Raw genomic sequence first — 24,219 nt, forward strand, 5'->3', positions numbered from 1 at the left:
ACTTCTCAAATTATTTCTTCGACTGCTCTGGTTGAAGTCAGCATCAGAAAGGAGGCCGATCCCGATGGGATGCACATTTGTACTTATTTATTGGGGCCCCAATAGCCCGCACCCGAATTTAATGCGAGTATTTCTCCTAAAATAAAGGCATCTATTTTATATGAAAAATAGATGCTCTTATGTAAGAATACGGGCAATCGTTGATATCTTGATATGAACACTTTAATATTGTTAAAATAATGATACATGTAAGTGCTTTACGCTTCATATGAATTAAATTTTACATTACCAAATAATAAATGAATGTTTACCAAATATACTTGCATATATTGATTTCTCGTAGACACGAGAGCTTGTAATGAAACTGAGTTCAATTAACCGTGAATTACTTGGGGATGAGTATAAAATATATCAGAGTCTCTATCACTTTTTCGATGATGAAATCATACTTCATAAAAGGTGTTTTAACGAGTCATTTAATAAAAATTTAGTGTAATGAGCTACCTTAATACACGTTCTTCCACGGTCATTGCAATGATGAAAGGAATGTTGCGGTCAGTATTCTGCGGTATACCTTCATATCTAATAAGTGATTATGAGAATATTGATGTAAACATCTCACTTACACTTCTTGTTTTGCTAACAGAACAATAAAGTCTATGATAATTTAATTTTATAATCGTAAAAATCAATATATGTTGCAAAACAAATTTATAAATGCGTGAATAATCCTTGTCATTCAATATAAATCAATAGTCCGCATCCTAAGATCGATACACCTATCCACAAACATGACGACGCACAGACAAGTTAACTCCCACGCATATTTAATTTTATTGCACTATGTATTCAAAGATATAGATGTATATTTCATCAACATCAAACTAAATACTTGAAATGTTATTCAAAATAGATCTAGTATACCCTACCATGCCACCCCTTTCGTTTGCGGAAAAAAACCCATGTAGGTCTTGTCCGTTTCGGAAGCTGCCATGACGCCACAAAGTGATGTTATTCGTAGCTGTATAGTTTACAAACGATTGCCTGTTTGTTTCTGAGCTGTAGTAGAATATAAAAAAATAAAGCTCTTGTTTTCACGGGTGTTGCAGAATAACCCCCTCCGTCTCGAAATCTTATTTGAAATATAAAAGCCAAGGCGTTTTATATTTCAAAACCACATTTCTCGACCTCGGAGGTTATCCTGCAACATACACGAAAACGCGAACATTTCTTAATTAACGTTTGTTTGACGCAAATTGAATTTTTCTTGTGAACAGGGCATACAACAACACTTTACTGTTTCAGATGAATCACTTGGAAGTATTATAGCACCAACAATCACAATAACTATTGTTGGAATCATAGGAGGTGTATTGTTGTTTATCTATATAAGGTAAATATATATATATCATCATTCAGTATCTTCTAAACACGTATTGACAGTTTCAGCAACATCCAATTCTGTTTAAACATAACGGTACCTTTTCTAGCGTCTGTTATGCTGGATATAATTTATTCTAAAATGCGAGATTTTTCCGTGTTTACTTAAACAAAACTTCACGAGTTGTTCAATAGTCAAGTCCATGATGAAAGAGATTCATTGTAAAATGAAATGAAATTACCTGATTTTCTCTCTCTAAAATTTTAGAAGGAAACGTCAGCATACCAATAATGAAACCAGGGATAAATATTCCAATACCTCTAATGATACTGAAAAAAAGTGTGCAAAAATGTAGAAACAAAACGAACTGAAAACAAAAATGCAGAATGTACTGAAAGTCACGATCTTTCAGAAAAGTATGATTATTTAAATCTTGCATCATCATATCCAAATCATGGAGTAGCAGACGAGAATAATGGGGATTGCAGTAGTCCCTATAATGACGCTGAGGAAGGAGATTGTGATCATCTCCGAGAGACAAAATCGAGACAGAAAGAAACAGATGGCACGTATCACCACGACCTGCCTGTACACGTCAATGATTCATCCGATTATGACGTCACCAGACGGAAGTATGACCAGGAAACAGAAAACATGTATGATAAAACCGGAGGGAACAATTTAGATTCAGAATATGGATACAATGAAGTGCTACCTCATAATGAAGAATGTCATTACGATAAAACCTTCACAACATCCCAGAATTGAAATATATTATGCCTGTAAATCATGACGTTATACAAGGAGATCAACGTTATCCAAGCACATATCTTCTCGCGTAATGTTATAACGGTGGAAGAGAGTGAATTTACCAAGCAGTGATACATGTACATAAAATTCTTTTTTTACACTACCAAATACAGCAACTCCCTGATATTTCTATCATTTCTGAAAATTTTTAGTCAAAGTTTCAGCAATTGTATTTTCTCTTGTCTTTTTTATTCCGGAACTCCTAGCAATGGTCGTATCGTGTGCTAATCATTCAATGTCATCCAAAGTCATTCATCGGCAAGTTTTATAATATCCTTGCAATCAAAATGTGTTCTTTCTTCTTACATGTATGTACGTAAAAGTATAAAGGAAGAGTTCTTTGCAGAAAAACCAGACTAAATGCAAACAACGCTTGCAGAAATAGCAGGACTGTCGAATTTTTATTTATAAAGTTGAACTAGGTAAAATGTGTCATTCGATATTTGATACATGAAGACCTTATATATATATATATATATATATATATATATATATATATATATATATATATATTCATATCCATTTATTAAGGTGTGGTAAACTTGCTCCTCCCCTCGTAATAAACAATATACTGTACTTGATTGTGAGGAGGGTTCTGGCCTTGATTGTGAGGAGTGTACTTGATTGTGAGGAGGGTACTGTATTTGATTGTGAGGAGGGTATTTAATTGTGAGGAAGGTACTGTACTTGATTGTGAGGAGGGTACTGTAATTGATTGTGAGGAGGGTACTTGATTGTGAGGAGGGTACTTGATTGTGAGGAGGGTACTTGATTGTACGAAGGGTACTGTACTTGATTGTGAGGAGGGTGCTTGATTGTGAGGAGGGTACTGTACCTTATTGTGATGAGGGTACTGTCCTTGATTGTGAGGAGGGTACTTGATTGTGAGGAGGGTACTTGATTGTGAGGAGGGTACTTGCTTGTGGGGAGGGTACTGTACTTGATTGTGATGAGGGTATTGTACTTGATTGTGAGGAGGGTACTGTCCTTGATTGTGATGAGGATACTGTACTTGATTGTGATGAGGGTACTGTCCTTGATTGTGAAGAGGGTACTTGATTGTGAGGAGGGTACTTGCTTGTGAGGAGGGTACTTGCTTGTGGGGAGGGTACTGTACTTGATTGTGATGAGGGTATTGTACTTGATTGTGATGAGGGTACTGTCCTTGATTCTGATGAGGGTACTGTACTTGATTGTGATGAGGGTACCTGATTGTGAGGAGAGTACTGTACTTGATTGTGAGGAGAGTACTGTACTTGATTGTGAGGAGAGTACTGTACTTGATTGTGAGGAGAGTACTGTACTTGATTGTGAGGAGGGTACTTGATTGTGAGGAGGGTACCTGACTGTGAGGAGGGTACTGTCCTTGATTGTGAATAGGGTACTGTCCTTGAATGTGAGGAGGGTACTTGATTGTGAGGAGGGTACTTGATTGTGAGGAGGGTACTATACTTGATTGTGAGGAGGGTACTTGATTGTGAGGAGGGTACTTGATTGTGAGGAGGGTACTTGATTGTGAGGAGGGTACTTGATTGTGGTGAGGGTACTGTACTTGATTGTGAGGAGAGTACTGTACTTGATTGGGAGGAGGGTACTTGATTGTGAGGAGGGTACCTGACTGTGAGGAGGGTACTGTCCTTGATTGTGAATAGGTATTGTCCTTGATTGTAAGGAGGGGTTTGTACTTGATTGTGAGGAGGGTACTGTACTTGATTGTGAGGAGAGTACTTGATTGTGAGGAGGGTACTTGATTGTGAGGAGGGTACTTGATTGTGAGGAGGGTACTTGATTATGAGGAGGGTACTTGATTGTGAGTAGGGTACTTGATTGCGAGGAGGGTACTTGATTGTGAGGAGGGTACTTGATTGCGAGGAGGGTACTTGATTGTGAGGAGGGTATTTGATTGTGAGGAGGGTACTTGATTTTGAGGAGGATACTTGATTGTGAGGAGGGTATTTCATTGTGAGCTGGTGAGCCTGTTTACAGTTGACAATGGTGTTATATGTACTTCTCTTTCACTAGTATTGTGGTATACAATCTCAAATTTAACATGGTGATGATCAATGAAAAATGGTTTTAGAAAATTGCAGGCTTTTCTTTTGGGGCTACAATAATAGAAGTATTAAAGTCACACCACTTCTTATGTGTATGTACATGTAAGAGATAGATAGAGGGAAGAGAGATAGAAAATATATGTGCTTGCCAAAACATTTCAAAATGAATTATTTGGAAATGATCCTATCATTTTAAATTAGAAGGATCTGACGATCAAAATAAATCAAAGCATGTATGGTTTCATCTAAAGATTCACATGAAGATATTAAAGGTCACAGGAGACGATTTTCAAAAAAAAATATTTTGCACGAAAATGTGTTCCATAATTACTTAATATATGTAAATAAGTCATTCAGAAAAAATCGTAAGGTAACAAACGCTACAGATCGTCAAATGTTGCTGTGGTGTGAAGTATCAAAATAGTAAGATGACTTATCGCCCTTGCTTGATGACGTCAAAAGAGACCAGGCTGACGCAAATGTGTATTTGTTTATACTAACCTCTGCGGGTTTTAGCTGTCAAAATGTTCAATGTGCTTGCATTAAACTGTAATGTAGCAAGTCTAGTATTTCTATATACTTTTGTCTAAGTAATCCATAAAACGTTCAGAAAGACTTGGGTGTGAAATCTACACCTAGAACACAGAACTCGAAGATGTTTGACAATCATTTTACGCGATTACGGGGGTTGATAGGGATTAGTTTTGTTATCGTATACACTCTACTTTGGCAAAAACTAATGGGTTTATGAAATTAAATCTTGGACCAGATGCAGTTTTAACTATTTTCGACTACAGACCAACTGTAAGCACGGTGAAGACGATAAAATCCTGTAAAACTAAACGCTGACTGTATAATGACGCGACGATAGTACAGAAATTCATAATTAATTTAGTATATGAATATGACCTGAAATAGTCAAATGAAGCTCTTCTGATCAGAATCTTTTTCTCTGAATATATAAGTAAATAAATTGAATATGAATATGTCCAAGCTTTATATCTTTAAAGGTGCATTATCAGACCCCCCCCCCACCCTCTTTTCTGTTTGAAAAAAGAATGTTCAAAGCAAATAGTGGAGCGATCATGAAATTACAAGTTTTTATATCAAATAAAATAAACCAATTTTTACAGTCATGCAAGAGTTGGAAGATTTTTTTGTTGTTGAAATGAAGCACTAATTTGCACGTTGGTTTTCTTATTAGGAACAAAATTTAAAACAAAAAACGTTATATGGTGATAGTAAATTATTCATCATATGTATAGACCCCAATGTCGCAAATGTTATTGTAAAAGAATGTCAAGTAGCCATTTATATTTATTATTATATTCACCTGTTAAACTAGAATAGCTGCACACGATATTTGTAAAATTCCTATGAAAATAAATTCAAAATACGGCGTTGACGATGTGTGCAAAGGAAATTCCGATTTGGCTATAGAATATATTTGAGTCAGGGTGGGACTTGGGCACATGAAACCAAAGGGGGATGAGGGGGTGCCCACCTTTTTTGTCAGTCAACCTTCAATTTAATTGACACCCCCCCCCCCTTTGGAAAAAGACCCGATGCTGAGTGTCTACATGGGGTTAAAAATTGCGCAAGAAATAACTATTTATATTTCTCTTATTGTCATCAGAGAATGTACTCTGAAATTATCATACATTTATCATTAACCAGTCAGTATTATTTCAACCGATTTGGAATAAATAGGACCTTGATCAATCTTCTTGTTCGTCCTCCGATGAAAAATCGTCGATGTGGCTGGCATTTGCATTGATTATGAGTTCAAAGTGATATCCTTTGTATAACGAACTATGGTTCCTCATTCAAAAAATTTCCCAGTTGCGAATAAATCGTCTATGGGTGTGCTTTTGTTTTGATTCGCAAATCAGAGTGTGGTCTTTTATAACGTCACAAATTCAGGAAATCAGGAACGATAATCGGGTAATGATTTTCTATTCCGACTACCTTTACATTTCAATTTCTTCGAGTTAATATCGTTATTAATCTTAAAATAGCATTTTTATGAGGAGTCTATGAAAGAAAGTTTGCAGATATACAGTTATAATGAATTGGAAACCAACATGATTTTTAAGCAGCACAAGACGAAAGCACGGTAGAGAATTGGTGATGCTGTTCAACTTGTGCTCATACGGGCATCGGAACTCATATTTGACAGTTACAGTTGTTATAAATAAAGTAAACATTATTCTGTTGTTTCCTATGCATGAGCATGTGTCACTTTTTCTATAGGGGATTGAAAATTAGTTACAAAATTAAAGGAAATTTAGGTTGGATTAATTCAGCAGAATAGAAAATGAAGAAATATGATATGCATCGAAAACACATTTTGTGCTACCTATCCTATTGAATCTACTATGCTGAGATAAACATCTTTCTAGTCCACGAAAAGTACAAAATAAAAAAAACACTAAAAATACAAATTTGACATCCTATTTAGTTTATTGGTTGCTTACATTTGTCTGTACTCTGACACGAGTAATTTAAGTTTATCCTAGCAAACGTTTTACTGTGCTTATTTTGATTTTTGATAAAATCATTGGAAATTAAAATTAAGTAAAGACATATATATTTGTGATATTTTCACGATGGATTAAACTTTGATATTATCTGCATTACAGTTAATAAATATATCATTTCATCAGTAGTGTATACTTTTTTTTTGGTATGTACTAGTGCATAATTCAAGAATAGAAAAGAAAAATCATTCTATAAAAAACCTTATTAATAGATATTTAATTAAATCAATCAGATTGGTAGTAGTACATTATCATTTACATGTGCACATTTACAAAACAACATTAACATATATATCTACTTCAACTTTGAAAAAATAAAACCAGTAATAAGTTAATAAAATAAATCACACTTCTAAAAAAAAAATCATAATTTGGTTGAGACCAAAATCATTTTAGAAGTCAAATCTGAGGCCAGGTCAACTTTTGCGGCTTGTCCAAAATTTCGGTTGGGACGAAATTAGAGGCCAAAATTGGGGTCAGGCCAACTTTAACACCTTGACAGGCCAATAGAGCCAGGCCAGGTTCTATAATATGTCTCTTTTTTAATCATGTAGAGCTTGCATTGTCATAAAAAGTTACTTTTTCCATATTACCAGTATCATAAATTAGTTCAACGTTAATTTCATGGTGAGAGTCAATCGGCTGCCGTCAACAAATACTTACTTATCTATAAAATGTGGCAATGATTTGTTCATATAGGGTGTACTTTAATAAAATCAACGATTGTTCTAAGACTGTAAAAATTCAGCATAAACTGTGAATTCTAGTTGACTTTATCTCATGTCGCGTACAGTAGTTTTACAAAATCCCATGGAGAGTATACTTTTACATTGATAGTGACACCACTGTCTGTGGGGATATCCCGCGTTGTGTGTGTAAAAGGCCAAACAGGAAGTAAATGTGACGCATCGTGTAACGGCGAGACCAGCCATGCGAGAATGGAATTTAAATCAAGAAGCACAGGTAGGTCTTATGTTTGTTGACATGTTCAACTATTTACCTCATTTTTAAAACAAACATGGCTTATGACAGGTAGATTGGAGATAATAGTACGCACAATATGCGTGGATACATGTACTATTTTGAGTTAATCTAAAACGTATACAACTTAGTCTATCAATAATTCCCCGGTGTTACTGCGTCTGTCAGTACAATGGCGTAACCAGAATCAGGTCTGCATAGGAGGCCATTTCAAGGTTTACTGGGGAAAGGGGAGGGCAAATTTATATAATTTTTCACAAATCTCCTTACCATAAATGATACACAAAGTACGCTGTTTAGACCTTGAATTTCACAGGATATGAAAGGAAAATGTTCTGATAACAATAGATCTTAAGTAAGGTTCATGAACATGTATCTATGGCACGCCAAATTCACAAAAATGAGCTAAACATAGTTTCACAGTTGATAAACTAGGTTTATCGACTGTAAACTATAGTTTACGAACTGTAAACTATAGTTAACGATTCGTTAACTATAGTTTTCATCCGTAAAACTATATTTAACGGTTGTAAACTATAGTTTACAAATGCTAATCCAAGTTTATCTGTCTTTAAATAAACGTTAACAATAGATTTTGCTGATAAATACAGATTCACATTTGTAAGCTATAATTTACATTCGTTAATTATAGTTTCACAAATTGTGATACTATATTTATCAGACTTGTAAACCGTAGTTTACAATCGTGAAACCGTCTTTATCAGGTAAACTGTTTTGCAATCGCTAATGATTGTTTTCATTGTTAATTATAGTTTACCCTTGTGAAACATAAATTATTTGTTAACTATGGTTTACAGATGTGAAATATAGATTAACGTCGTTAACTATATTTTACGGTCCGTGAACTATAGTTTAAAATCGATAAACCTAGTTTATCAACTGTGAAACTATGTTTAGCTCATTTTTTTGAATTTGGCGTGCCATAGTATCATCTTTCAAGGGGCATGGAAACGTTTTGAGACGAAATGTTTTCGAATTTCATTTTTCCATTTTTAATGTCTACTATGCTATTTCTAATGATCAGCAAAAATTTGAATGTCAGGTGTCGAGGTATATGGAAGATACAGAGCTCACAATTCTTTGTAACGTAAACAAGGTTCGTGTCATGTTTTTGATTGCATGGGTTGAATATACTGGTAAAAGTTCGTTTAAAGCAAATTTTCAATTTACAAGTTAATTCTGAACACAATTTAATAGTTTCTAGTGTTTAGCACATGTCATTTTGTTTTAAACATGCTATTTTCTATCAAGCAATCTATATGTAAACAAAAACATGGCACGAGCCTTGTTTACATAACAAAGAATTGTGAGTGCTGTATATCACTTAATAACTAATATTCAAATTTTGGTTGACCATTAGAAATACTTTAGTTAAACGTTGTAAACAATAAAAATGGAAATGCAAAAATTTAAGCTCAATCGTGTCCATACCGCTTTAAGGTACATGTGAATATTCAAACATCAAGTATTTGTATTCATTGTGTACTAAACCTGGTGTTTTCGGTGTTTCCGCTAATTCTATGGACCACGATGAATTGTATAATATATTTACATTGTATCTGCTGATGTGTGAGCAGAATTTATCATCAAAAATGAAAATAAGGAAGAGTGATCAGTCTCATAACTCCTATAAAGAATACAAAATTAAGAGTAGGGCAACACGGACCCCTGGATATACCAGAGGTGGAATCAGGTGCCTAGGAGGAGTAAGCTTCCCCTGTTGACCGGTCACACCCGCCGTGAGTTCTATAATCTGATAAGGTAAACGGAGTGATCCATAGTCAAAATCATTATGTAAAGAACAATTTAACACAGTGGTACGAAACGCATCAAACAGTATTGGACCTAACGACAGATTGTATTTCTTAATTAGATCGTTATAACGACCATAGAAATCATATGATATACGATTGGCAATATTTAATATATTAATGTATAAGTTTTGCCGAATATGTTTACCTTGTCACTATACGCCCCTTTTGTTTCTTTACGCAGATATATTCACGTCTGTATCATTGATTCAGGAATTATGGTGAAGTTTTGTGACAATATCTTTGTCCGAGTATATAGAGCCCTCGATATGTCTGTATTTTGTAATGAGACATTTCGTAAAGGAATTGTAATTGCTTCAAATTCATCTGTATGAAAAAATGATTTCTTTGTTATTTTAGGAATACGTGGGCAATACTACAAGGAATTTTGTTTCACCATAAAATTGTCCAAGTACAAATATGCTTGTTGCTTTGATTAGCCCATGCAATGCGAGGTCAAAGACAATGCCAAATAAACATTTTACCACGAGGAACATCTTCCTGATTGTCATATGCACGTCACTCTCAAGGGGTATTTTTATTGAATAATTTACAAAACATTTTTGTGGGGTTTATCAAAGAATTGTGATCATATTACATAGAAAACTTAGTACTTTTGGAGTTCCAAAATATATACTCTTAATTTACACTTTCTCTTCAAAACCAGTTCGTAGTATTCCAGCTGATTACACCTGGTATGGAGCACAGAAAACATGTCAAGAGAAAAACGATAGTTTGACCATTCAGAAAACAGAATCTGATGAGTACTACTGGATGGGGTATCATAAAAAGATTTCAAGCTGGATCAAATTGATTGGTCTCGAAAATTTATTGATATTTATTAAGAATGCAAATATCACTTAAAATGAATCTTGTATTTCAAAAGTTAGTCATTTTAAAAATGACAGTGTGTTATACCACATTCTTTGTAGGTTGCTACTCTGACCAGGATATACCTAACAAGAACACCAAACACTTCAATATGTTCAATTCATCAGCCGGATTATGTCAGGAGTATTGCACATCGGACGGATATGCGTATTTTGCAGTAAAGGTGTGGTATATATTAATAGATAGACAGATGGATAGATAAATAGATAAATATCTTCTACATCAATATCAAAGTATTTTAAAACATCTAGCATTTTATGATGGAGATAAATGCATCATTTTCAGTATTCCCATACAGCTTCATATGATTTCTGGAGGTACAAAAAATTATGTTTAGAGATAACGTTATATCACTTACGGGTGGATTTAGGTAATCTGTGTCACTCAGGTGACAAATGATTCTGCGTATGATCAGTTTTTAAATCGAGGTATGCTAATGACAAACAAGTTGATGGTACAGGGGGTTTCAACAGTCTCGATTGCAGTAAGCATTTCGCAAATTCCATGGTCGTTATAACGATCTAGTTCGTCAATACAACCTCGCATTGGGTCAAATGTTGTCTGACGTGTTTCATACCGATTGTTAAGTCGTTCTTGACACACTGATTTTGACTGCGGATAGCTCCGTTTACCTGATCAAGATATAGGGCTCACGGCGGGTGTGACCGGTCAACAGGGGATGCTAACTCCTCCCAGGCACCTGATCCCACCTCTGATGTGTCCAGGGGTCCGTGTTTGCCCAACTATCCATTTTGTATTGCTTATAGGAGTTATGAGATTGATCGCTGTTCGTTATCTTCACCTTGCATGGTGGAGATAAGTGCATCATTTTCAGTGTTCCCATACAGCTTCCTTTGATTTCTGGCGGTACAAAAATTATGTTTAGAGATAACGTTATATCACTTACGGGTGGTTTTAGGTCACCTGTGTCGCTCGGGTGACACATGATTTTGACCCGCTCCCGTCTGCCCTCGTTTGTCAAGCGTTAAAACATTTAATTTAAGATTATATAATAGCATCTTCAGATAATGATGAATAAAATATATGAATTACAATGATCTCCCTCTCTTTCTTTCTTTCTTCTCTAGGCCTTTAAACCTCTAAAATATAGTCCGGGTTTTAAAATTTTTTTTTCTTGTGAGAGTCGACATTAATCAGTGATTCAGTGAGACTTTATTTGATGTGTACATAGTTGTAATTAACAAAGAGGCCTCTAGTAAAACATATTTATAAGGATTTGAGCTCTAGGACATAGCAATGTGGACCATCTGCTGAAAATGGTATTTTGATTTTAAACATGATATACAGTGCAAATGAATACACACCCATATAATTATTCACAGAAATTATAACATACTTTTCATCAAATTTCAAGTTTAAAAATGAGATAAATCTTCAAAAGTATTTATGAAAATAAACTAGTCATTCAATGATTTGATTTCAGTCTCGACGTTGTCATTGCTTAATGGTTCTTCCAACTACTCATTCCACGAAACCGTTATGCAGCTTTGGTTGTGACAACAAATTTGATGATAAATTATCGACTGAGTGTGGAGGAGATACGGCTTTTAATGTTTTTGCAACAAGTAAGTGTTAACAAGAATATGTATATATTTACAAAAATCAACTTTGGGCACTTAGTTTATCATTATTAGTTACCTCCGGAACACTGTTTTATTCTAAATTATCACAACACAGTCATGTGATTTCGAAGGTTTTACAACCGAGTATTTCAGGTTCAGACGATACAGTTACAATATATAGATCTCCGGTGTTTGGAACTTCGAATAACACCTGATCCCACCTCTAGTATATCCAGGGGTACGTTTTTGCCCAACTCTCTATTTTGTATTGTTTATAGGAGTTATGGGATTGATCACTGTTCATTATCTTCACCTTTCATATATCTTAGAAGTTCATTCGGGACTGTTGTAAATAGGTAATCAAAATCAGAATGACACATTCCATAAAAACATTTACTGCGAGCGCTTTCTCCATGTCTACATCGTTCATCAAATAGTTTAAATATACAAACATTGTTTAACAACGTCTTTGTTATGACGTCAATTAAATGAGTCCTTTATGACGTCACAACAACGTTAACAGGTAGAGTTTGTTATTGTCTATAATTTCCACATATTTCGTAAAAATATCATTGTTAAAGTGTAGTTGAACTGTTAATATATTTATGTCCTGTTCAGACTTGGATTAAAAAGTTTTAGAAAGTTTTGACTTTGCGAGTTATTTCATTTTCAGTCCACATTTTGGAGAACGAAAGCACTTTAAATTGATCACCCCTGCATTTTGCAAAATGTTCACTACATGGTGTCTTCTGCACACTAGGATCTTTAATTTGTTGTTGATGCACCCTCACTCGCATTTAGTTTCTAAGTTTGTCTTATGTAGTATTCTCCATAATTTGGGCAAATAGCACAGTAAATAAGATTTTCGGATTTGCAGTTCATGATGGCATTGACTTTCAATATTTTCCCGAATTTTAAAGTTATGGAATTACACTCTTCTATGTGTTCGCACATCCCGCAGGATGGGTTACTACGTTTTTGTGTTGTTGGTTTTTCTTACGCATTTAACCTTATTCATTGAAAAATGGCTCTAGTTAGGAGATTTTAGGCATGGTGCCTGACATCGGCTGTTAATAATTGACAACATTTTTCATATTGTTGGATTGTTTAGATGTATTTAAGATATTATGATTTCTTGGATTAAGTGTGACGATGGCGACGAAAGTGACGTCATAAAGGACTCGTTTAACTAATATATCCATGTGAACTCGAAATAAAAGACACCACAGAGTCGTCCACGTCTGCTTAATAGTTAGATATTTTATTGAAAGTAGATATTAACACCAAACTAACAATTCAACTGTATGACAAACGGGATGATTTCAGCTTTTACATCGTCAACTCTCAATATTTATGTAGCAATATTCCATGATCACATGTATATGGTGTTTATTTATGCAGGGTGAAGATAACGAACAGTGATCAATCTCATAACTCCTACAAGCAATACAAAATAGATAGTTGGGCAAACACGGACCCCTGGACACACCAGAGGTGGGATCAGGTGCCTAGGAGGAGTAAGCATCCCCTGTTGACCGGTCACACCCGCCGTGAGTCCCATATCCTGATCAGGTAAACGGAGTTATCCGCAGTCAAATCAGTGTTCCAAGAACGGCTTAACAATCGGTATGAAACACGTCAGACAGCATTTGATCCAATGCGAGGTTGTATTGACGAACTAGATCGTTATAACGACCATAGAATTTGCGAAATGCTGACTTCAATCGAGACTGTTGAAATCCCTGTACCATCAACTTGTTTGTCAGTAGCTTACCTCGATTTAAAAACTGACTATACCCAGAACAAGCTCTTGCATATCGAATCAGTTGAGATATATAAACACCATATGCAGGTGATAATGGAATATTGCTACATAAATGTGGGAAGTTGACGATGGAGAAGCTGAAATCATCCTTTTTGTCATACAGTTGAGTTGTCAGTTTGCCGTTAATGTCTACTTTCAATAAAATATCTAAGTATGAAGCAGAAGTTCTGATTCTATGCGCAGGAGTTTTTCTGCGTATGGTCAGTTTTTAAATCGAAGTAGGCTACTCACAAACAGGTAGATGGTACATTGTTTTCAACAGTCTCGTTTAAAGTCAGCATTTCTCAAATTCTATGGTCGTTATAACGATCTAGTTTGCCAATACAATCTTTCAGTGGGTCAAATGCTGTCTGACTTGTTTCATGCTGATTGTTAGGCCGTTCTTGGCACATTGATTTTAACTACGAATAACTCCGCTTACCTGATCAAAATATAGAGTTCACGGTGTGTGTGACGGTCGACAGGGGATGTTTTCTCTTCCGAGGCACATGATCCCACCTCTGTTATATGCAGGGATCCGTGTTTGGCCAACTCTCTAATTTGTATTGCTTTTAAGAGTTATGAGATAACGAACAATTTTGAATAATTAGAATCAATATAAATCTTTATTGACAAGAAAGGCTTGACAGTGATAGGCTGTATATGCAAACTAGATCGTTATAACGGCCATATAATTTGCGAAATGCTTACATTAAACGAGACCGTTGAAACCCCTGTACCATCAACTTGTTTGTCAGTAGTCTGCCTCGATTTAAAAACTGATCATACGTTTATGTAGCAATTAATACTCCATTATCACATGCTTATGGTGTTTAAGTCTCATAACTGACTGAATACGCTAGAGTAAGTTCTGTTTATTGTCGATGTTCAAACTGAGGCAGGCTATCAATAAAGAAGTTGATGTCATACGGGTTTCAAAAATCTCGTTTGAAGTTAGCATTTTGTCATTTCTATGGCCTTTATAATAATCTTCCTTGTAAAGACAACCTGTTAGTGGGCGTGACTGACAATTACAATTGTTAGACAGTTTTTGCAGACTGGTTTTGACTACATATTACCTGATCAATATATAGGGCTTACAGCGGGTGACACCGGATAACATTGCTTACTCATCTGACGCACTTGATCCCACCTCTGGTGTTTCCGGGGGTTCGTGTTTGCCTTGTTCTCGAATTTGTATTCTTTGTAGGATTTGTTGCTGTGATAAAATTTAGAAATTCATTTCAAAATTAAGGATTATCTCCCTCATGCATAGCTTTTATCCTTAGACGAATTTGACTTCACTGTTTGGCACTCTGTTTTTCCCTAAAATAGCTCTAGCAAGTTTATCGTTATTTCGGATTTCAAACATTTCGGTTGAGCATCACTGAAGAGACATTATTTGTCGAAATGCGCATCTGGTGCATCAAAATTGGTACCGTATAAGTTTTACATTGACCACAGTTTGGTAACTTCACCTTTTTAATTTTAGTAACATATTAGTAACATGAATGTATGCTTAGTTTGTCCCTGCAATTTTTTTCCATTTAATGTATGAAAGGCGATACAGTTACACATTATACAATACTTGTAAATCCAAAAAGCACAGTTAATCAGTCATTGCAAAATGAATGCAAAATATTAATATTACTTGTACTTCGAAAATGAAATACCACACAAATTGATTTGATAATTTCTATCTATATTATTATACATTTTTCAGGTGAAGAGGAATTCCATGATCAATTACAATATAATTGTCTCAACCTGGAGTGTGGCAATAGCAGTAAAATCTTAAAAACAGAAAATTGCAGTGATGCTTTACATGCTATTTGTGGGGAAAACCTTGGTGAGTAGATATGCTAATTTGATTTTCAATTGTTTATGTCAATTTTTGTAACAGAAAAGTCGGGCGCTTATATATATATATATATATATATATATATATATATATATGCATGGACACATGGAAACCCGCGTTAATTTAACAGCAAACTACGCTTACAGCGAACACGCTTATTTTGAATTCACACTTACAGCGAAGTGATTTACATTCCCAATAGTTTTGAATCCTGTTGTTCACCAATTGGTTATAACGCATCAAATGTGATATCCATGCGTTTGAATTCAGGTGAATGCTTATAGGAGTTACATGTATGAGATTGATCACTGTTCGTTATATTCAACTTTCATCTAAATAACTTACACTGTGAAGCATTTTCTTCAACAACTAAAATCAGTATATATAGATGGTTCCCCTATGAAATTCAGAAATTGAATACTCAATTATGTTCATTTTAAAGGTATTTTGATAAAAGGTGAAAATAACGAACAGTGATCAATCTCATAACTCCAATAAACAATACAAAATAGAGTTGGACAAAAACGAACCCCTTGACATACCAGAGGTGGAATCATGTGCTTAGGAGGAGTAAGTAAAATAAAATAAATATATATTCGGTATATACATACATACAGACAAACATACATAGATAAATACCAAGGATAACCCATGAAAGCTCGATAGCTTATTTCCAAAGGGGTCCTTTGATGCACGGATGTTTGCGCTAGGGGGTCATTTATGTGGGAGGAAACCGGAGTACCCGGAGGAAACCCACGTGTCCGAGCGAACGACCGCCATACCCTCTCACATACAACCACTGCCGATCACGGGGATCGAACTCGGGTCGCAGCGGTGAGAATCTAGAGTGCTACCTCTGCGCTACCCAGACACCCCTGTCGACCGATATTTCTCTCAAACAGAAAATACCGGTCGCGGTAACTCAGTCGTAAAGGGTTCACTTCGTAGCCGTGAGGTCGTGAGTTCGAGCCCCACTCGTGCAATGGCCGCGTTAAACCGAAGACGTTAACATAGGTAGTGATTGTTCCTCCACCAAACGCTCGACATTTAAATGTGAGAATCACGGGTCGTTCAGATATGACCTTAAAAACGGAGACGCGATAAAGAACTCTCACTGCTACGGCCCTGAGATCTAAGCATACATGTAGGTCTAAATTTGTGGTCCCTAGAGCTGGTGACGTCTCATTATGAGTGAAAAATTTTCGACGGGACGTAAAAATCAAACGACTCAATCAATCAAACAGAGATTTTGTGATAGATGCCTTCAATTAAGGAAAAAACGTCTTTCTTGTATTTTGGGGGTATGCGGACAGAAGAAGCATCCCGAAATGTGTATTAACGTCGAAATTATCCCTTTTTGTTGTTGTTTATCTCTTTATAAATCTATTCACTCAATATTTTAATACTTGATTACAATTTATGATATCAATATACACGAATCTTCATATTGCGTAGAAATAGATTTTTTCGCAATACAGAACAAGGATCATGGTATTCTTAAGGGATATTTAGAGAAAATCTTTTGAACTTCCGTCACGAACCATAAACATACATGTGTCCAATTATTGAAAGCATACGTAAGATAATGTACATTCAGGTTTTCGTTGACGGTATGCCAGTCTTGTGTAAACTTGGGTAAAGTGGAATCAAGTTTGTTCGATTGACATACCGTAACTTTTTGAAGGGGGGGGGGTCATTTGTGGAAGAGGAAGGGACTTTTCAAAATCTTCCCAAGAATCCCATTTAGAAAAAATAGACTTGCGCGTAAACATATTAATACAGTGTATCTTTAAATTTCTTCAACTGTTGACTCTTGGGGTCAGCCGTGTGGTCACATGAAGTAATTGAAACTTAGTATTTCATAGTGCCCGATGGATGGGGGGCATTGCCATCCTGTAAAATAAGGTTGTTTAGAGAAAAATGCCTTGCAACAACGGGCCACAGTTCTGAATCCAGTATCTCAATATATTTTTGAGCATTTTTATTATCATTTACAACAGTTAAGATACCCACACTATTCCACGCTACACACGCCTAAATCATCAAACTGACCTTGACCTGAGCACCAGGACATATGCACTGTGGTAACCAAACTTCGCCAGGATGTCTCCACACATAAACACTACGATTGTCCCCAATTACGACTTTACACTCGTCCGAAAATATCACCCTATTCCAGTGTCCTTTCAATGTCCAAATTGATTTTACCCCAGCCCAGAAAACACGATTTTTCCGGTTCATTGCAGTGATTCTGATTTTTTTCCGAATGACCCTTCTGTTTTTGTTGGTTTCGTACAATCGGCGCTGAACAGTCCTTGATGAAACAGTTGAGTATCTACCCCGGTTAAATGAATACATGTATGTAATGTGGGTTTTTTTTTTCACGGAAACACACTGTTCTGTTTTGTCACACGCAAAAGTTGTCGCCCATTTCGGGCATCAAGCTTTCTCTTCCTACCAGACCTTGAAGGCGTTTCCACAAATCCCTTGTCAAATAACGTTTTACTGCAGTATATACAGTATTCCGAGAAAGACCTAAACGCATGGCTATCATTGAATATTTTTCAGCACGCAAGTGTCTTTCCCCATCTCTATCTTTGATACTTTAAATGAGATTATTGAATCCCCTTCCACATCAATCAGTTACAAGCCTTGGTATAAAAACTGATAATAGGAAGAATATGGTATCGCATGTCGAATACGTTAAGAGACATACAATGTAGTTGCCATCTGCAGGTAAAGATAGAATATTGCTACATAAATATGGGAAGTTGACGGTGGAGAAGTTCATTCCGTAAGTGATAAAGTTGAGTTGTGATTTTTCCATTAATGTCTATGTTCAGTAACTCAAACGTTTCAAATTGATCTAATCCACGTGAAATCTTGCATTGCTTCAGAGTTCACAATGATTTGGCCAGACAAAACCCACGTGATAAGTCTCTACATATATGAACCTAGCAAATTTCCCGCAATCATGTCGTACTCGTATACTAATGTTAACGTTTTTGGCTTTTCAAAGTGCAAAACATCAATTTGTAGTTTGTGACTCTTGTCAGTCTAACGTGCTTGGTTTACTTTCAATTCGGGGTCTGGTTATTTACTTATTTATTAGTCCAAACATCCGATTCAGTTTAAAATCAAAATATTTCAATACCTAACCGTAAATTCAACATCAACTGAAAATATGATTATAGGGACTGGTTAAGGTACGATTTCGAATTTCATTTGATGTTTTCTGACATCTTCATTTCGCGACTTCGGACAGTGTACAAAATGTTATTACGACTTGATTCCAAAAACGCTTTCAGTATCAATAATTTAATGTTATAAGTCGTACGTTTTCCACACGCTTAGTACACAAAACGAACGCTTTATACGATACGTAACTAAACTGTATTGATAATTAAAAGTCGATAAATTTCATGTCAAGAGCATATACATGTATCAATATGATTCAAAATGCCAGTATAGTATTTGCTTAATTCTAAGAGGCCAAGGATGTCTAACTTACATCTATTCTCATTTTATGGTCATGGAATCTACTTTTTCCTACTTGTAATAACGCCCTTTAGAGAATGAAAGCTAAATATACTATTTCATTTTATATATCTTAGACCGTGAGTCGGTCATGAAATCCTAAAGTGCCCCCCCCCCCCCTTAAAGATTTCACAATATCGGTGTGATACACTACAATATTACACAGTACATCCTTTTACTGATAAAAATATGAAAAATATTTGCCACTGCACAGTTCATATTTTTCTTTATGTCTATAACAAACGAGTTGTACATCATAAATATGCATTTACATTGTATTTACAAGAAGATACTAATTACAGGTTGTGTTTAATTGAGTTTTATTTGATTAAGTATTTGGCGATGCTTTCTGGATACATGATTTCTTGCAACAAAGTTGGATAGGATCATTACAGTAATGCAGTGGTGAACACGTGTGGATGAGTGCATGCGCAAAGCTAATATAAAACGCATTGGGTTCGATGTTAAGTTTATAGAATGAATATTTTATCATTATTTTTAATTGTATTATAATCGTATGTTCTAGCTATAAGAGATAACTATAGTGGATGGAGGAGCCAATTGGAAAACTGCAAATCTAGGAATAATGCCTATCTTTATGGAAACGTTGATATAAGAGGTGCTCCAGCAGCTTGTCGGAACATAGCTATGTCATTTGAAAGTCCTAATTGGATAGGAGTCCTGCGAGAGCAATATCAATCGGAAGACAGAAGCAAATCAGGTGATCTTCTTAACGTTAAAGCTTTCGCAATTAAATTTTCTTCTTTTATCCTTACATCATGTTTTCATTTATGCTGTTATCTATCATATTTTGATTTCAAGTAGACAGAATAGGCAAAATATAAGTAATATAAATTTCATTACACATCAGCAAGCAAACACCAATGCTATTCTGATATCGAAATTTGTCATATGTAAATACTACATGTGTGTGCAACATGAAATAGCAGTTTTTACGCCCTAACTTGAGCTCCGTTACAAAGCACTATATATTTAATAACCAAAGGGATTTTGGTGAGTATGAAAATGATAAAAATTCTATACATATAATATTCATTTAAAAAAAATATGGTGAAACATTTAAAAAGAAAAAGTATTTCTCGTCATGATAAAAAGGTGAAGATAACGAACATTGATCAACCTCATAACTCCAGTAAAGAATACAAAATTAAGAGTAGGGTAGACATAGACACCTGGATATATCAGAGGTGGGAGGGTGAAGCACCCCTTGTCGACCGGTCACACCTGCCGTGAGCCCTGTTTTTCAATCAGGTAAACAGAGTAATCCGTAGTCAAAGAATGGGCTAACAATTTATATGAAAAACGTCGGACAGCTTTTGAATCAAAGATAAGTTGTATTGGTAAATTATATCTTTATAACAACCATAGAATTTGCGAAATGCTGACTTCAATGGAGACTACATATCAAAACACTTGTAACATCAACTTTTGTCAGTAGACTGTCTCGGTTTAAAAACTGATCATATGCAGAATAAGTTCTTGTGTATCGAATGAGTTGAGATACATAAACACTATATACAGGTGATGATCGAAGATTGATGCATAAATATGGGAAGTTGACGATGGAGAAGTGGAATTAATCATGTTTGTCAGAAAGCTGAGCTGTTAGTTTACCGTGAACATATCTAAGTATGAAGCAGATGTGGAAGACTGGTGTTTTTCATTTCGAGTTCATGATCTGATAAATCTGATTATTCGTCATTTCGTTGCGGGCTAGGTAATGTAAATGTAACATACGATATATCAACATTTTGTAATATGTTGTTTGTTTGGTTTTTTTTTTTTTTTTTTTTTTTGCAGGACCAGGCAATATATCCAAAAACCGAGCCTTACTGTGTCAAAAATGCAATAGAGATGGATGTATATTCACAAATTGTTACGAAAAATTACACAATACAGTATTTTGTAAAACGGTAAGGAGTTTATTTCATCAGTAAATTCCAATGTTGACATTTATTTTGTTAATAAATGCAATGTAGAATCCATTAAACGTAAATCGATTTTGTATTATTTACAGTTGACAGTAACTATTTCACCTCAAGGCTTGGCTGAAAACGGTAATTAATGCATTTACCTATTTGTGGGGGCGTTTTGTTACTCTAGCGTTTAAATTTTTATATTTAGAAATTAGCAACGTGTTTAGATACGTCTCGGGAAAGCACACATTTACTAATTGCAATTGGTTAGTTATCTGAAGTAGAGTTTCCTTAGTTTGACTTGTATGTTTGTATAATAGTGTGCCCTTTTCACACAGATGCGCATTAAAGTTTAGTTCGTATTGAATTAATTTCTCAATTTGTTTTACATACATGTTACCTTGTTTCGCCTTCGGCCCGTCCGAACTTCCCTCGGTAATCCAAGAATTTCATATGTTGCAAAACAAATTTATAAATGAATGAAGAACATTTGTCATTCAAAAGAAACCAATCCACGCATCTCAAGATCGATATATATGTAAAACATTTCGATGCACAGATCAGGATATAGGGCTCACGGCGGGTGTGGCCGGTCGACAGGGGATGCTTACTCCTCCTAGGCACCTGATCCCACCTCTGGTGTATCCAAGGGTCCAGGTTTGCCCAACTATCTATTTTGTATTGCTTTTGGGAGTTATGAGATTGATCACTGTTCGTTATCTTCACCTTTCACATACAAGTTAACTCTCCCACGCATATGCAATTTTCTTGCAATTCATTCAATTTTCAAAGCAGTTGATTTACATGTATATTCAGTCAACAACTAAATACTTGAAATATATTTTCAAATTGATCTAGTATACTTTTTTTTTTTGGTTAGCAAAATCATGTAGGTTTAGTTTGTTTCGGAAACTGCCATGACGTCACGAAGTGACTTAATTCGTAGCTATATACATTGTAGGTAAAGTATTTCTTAGTAAAATGACACAGGATAACCTCCTCGGTCTTGACATGTTGTTCGAAATATAAAAACATCGGCTTTTATATTTCAAAACAACATTTCTCGACCTCGGAGGTTATTCTGCAACATATACACGAAAATGCGAACATTTCTTAATCAACGTAGGCTTGATACGAATTTGATTCTTCTTGTGACCACGGCATATAACAACACTTTACTGTTTTAGATGAATCACTTGGAAGTATCATAGCACCAATAATCACAATTACTATTGTTGGAATCATAGGAGGTGTATTGTTGTTTATCTATATAAGGTAAATATGTATATTATCATTCAGTATCTTTAAAACAAGTATTGACAGTTTCAACAAAATCCAATTAGATTTAAACATACCTTTACTAGCGTCTGTTATGCTGAATATAATTCATTCTAAAATGCGAGATTTTTTTCCGTGTTCATTGAAATAAAAGTTCGCGAGGTGTTCAATAAGCAAGTCCATGATGAAAGATATTCATTGTAAAATGAAATGAAATCACCTGATATTTTTCAATTTTGATTTTTCTAAACTTTCAGAAGGAAACGACACCATACAAATAATGAAACCAGGGATAAATATCCCAATACCTCTAATAATGCTGGAAACAAAGTGTGCAAAAATGTAGAAACAAAACGAACTGAAAACAAAAATGCAGAATATACTGAAAGTCACGATCTTTCAGAAAGGGATGGTTATTTTGATCTTGCATCATCATATCCAAATCATGGAGTAGCAGACGAGAATAATGGGGAATGCAGCAGCCCCTATAATGACGCAGAGGAAGGAGATTACGATCATCTCCGAGAGACAAAATCGAGACAGAAAGAAACAGATGACACATATCACCACGCCCTGCATGTGCACGTCGGAGATTCATCCGATTATGACGTAACCAGACGGAAGTATGACCAGGAAACAGAAAACATGTATGATAAAACCGGAGGGAACAATTTAGATTCAGAATATGGATACAACAAAATGTTACCTAATAATGAAGAGAGTCCTTACGATAAAACCTTCACAGCATCGCAGATTTAAGACATTTTTGTACTTAATCATCTCGTTATACACGGATATCAACGTTACCCGAGCACATCTCTTTTCGTGTAATGTTTATTGATGTGTCACGTTTACCAAGCTGTGATGCATGCACATAAAATTATATTTGTAAATGACCAGGCATAGCAACTCTTTAATGTTTCTACCAATTCTGCAGAGGCCTCGACAAAGTTTCAGCAATCGTTTTCTCTTATTTGTTCGATTACGGAAGTTGTATGAGTGGCTGTATCATGCGATACTCATAATCAAATGTATTTGCTTTGCGATTAACTAAAGTTGTTCATCAATGAATTTTATAACATTCTTGGAATCAAAGTATGTTCCTCTTCTATACGAAACTTTATTAGGGAGATTAAATCCGTAGAAGTATGTTATTACTGAAACTTTGTGGAAGTGTTTGTGGACATTTTAAGACTATTGGGGTTATATATACTAAGTTCAATGTACCGTTCAATGCGTTACATTTATTGATATAATTTTATGTACACTTATCATCGCATGTTGAATTTGCTCATTTTCCGTAATAGATAGTGTGTGAGAATGGCTTTACTCAATTGTGAGGAATTTAAGCAATAAAACTACAAAGGTCAAAACACTTTTTGCATGCATATAAGAGAGGGACAATTTCTTTGCAGACAGTTTTTGGAAGCAATTCATTTTAAGATAATTTCAGTGCTTTAGATTAGAAGGAACTAACGATCAAATTAAATGAAAACATGTAATCTCGGCTGAGATTCGGCTGGGCTGAATATTTGAACTTGGCGCCTTCAACGAATCTCGGAACAGTCCGTCAGAATTCATGTCTGGCAATTTACTTTCAGTTTCGGTCGATTCTAGCAATTAACTCTATGGCAAGGCGGTGCTTATCCTGAAAATTCATCTAATAATCCCCATGTAGCAATGAAGCATAGTAATTTAACATGCAATAATTGAATATACATGTCATCATT

General features: G+C 35.3%; 1 protein-coding gene across 2 annotated transcripts in view; it reads left to right on the plus strand.

The window, feature by feature from the left end:
• The window catches only part of LOC125655765 (uncharacterized), a 54,915-nt gene extending 31,053 nt beyond the window's left edge, over positions 1 to 23,862 (plus strand). The window contains exons 1-11 of one of the 2 annotated variants that reach the window (XM_048886267.2): positions 7,693 to 7,748; positions 9,959 to 10,130; positions 10,266 to 10,415; positions 10,531 to 10,652; positions 11,934 to 12,075; positions 15,600 to 15,725; positions 19,801 to 19,995; positions 21,096 to 21,208; positions 21,313 to 21,352; positions 22,399 to 22,486; positions 22,747 to 23,862. In XM_048886267.2, coding sequence (XP_048742224.2) covers positions 10,019 to 10,130; positions 10,266 to 10,415; positions 10,531 to 10,652; positions 11,934 to 12,075; positions 15,600 to 15,725; positions 19,801 to 19,995; positions 21,096 to 21,208; positions 21,313 to 21,352; positions 22,399 to 22,486; positions 22,747 to 23,248 — 1,590 coding nt within the window. In that variant the 5' untranslated portion in view covers positions 7,693 to 7,748; positions 9,959 to 10,018 and the 3' untranslated portion in view covers positions 23,249 to 23,862. Of the gene's footprint in view, positions 1 to 7,692; positions 7,749 to 9,958; positions 10,131 to 10,265; positions 10,416 to 10,530; positions 10,653 to 11,933; positions 12,076 to 15,599; positions 15,726 to 19,800; positions 19,996 to 21,095; positions 21,209 to 21,312; positions 21,353 to 22,398; positions 22,487 to 22,746 lie in introns of those variants that run through there. The other variant, XM_056143530.1, reaches the window with a different exon arrangement.
• The last annotated feature ends 357 nt before the right edge of the window (positions 23,863 to 24,219 follow it).

The sequence above is a fragment of the Ostrea edulis genome, chromosome 7, assembly GCF_947568905.1.
Source record: "Ostrea edulis chromosome 7, xbOstEdul1.1, whole genome shotgun sequence".
In the NCBI taxonomy this organism is placed as follows: domain Eukaryota; kingdom Metazoa; phylum Mollusca; class Bivalvia; order Ostreida; family Ostreidae; genus Ostrea; species Ostrea edulis.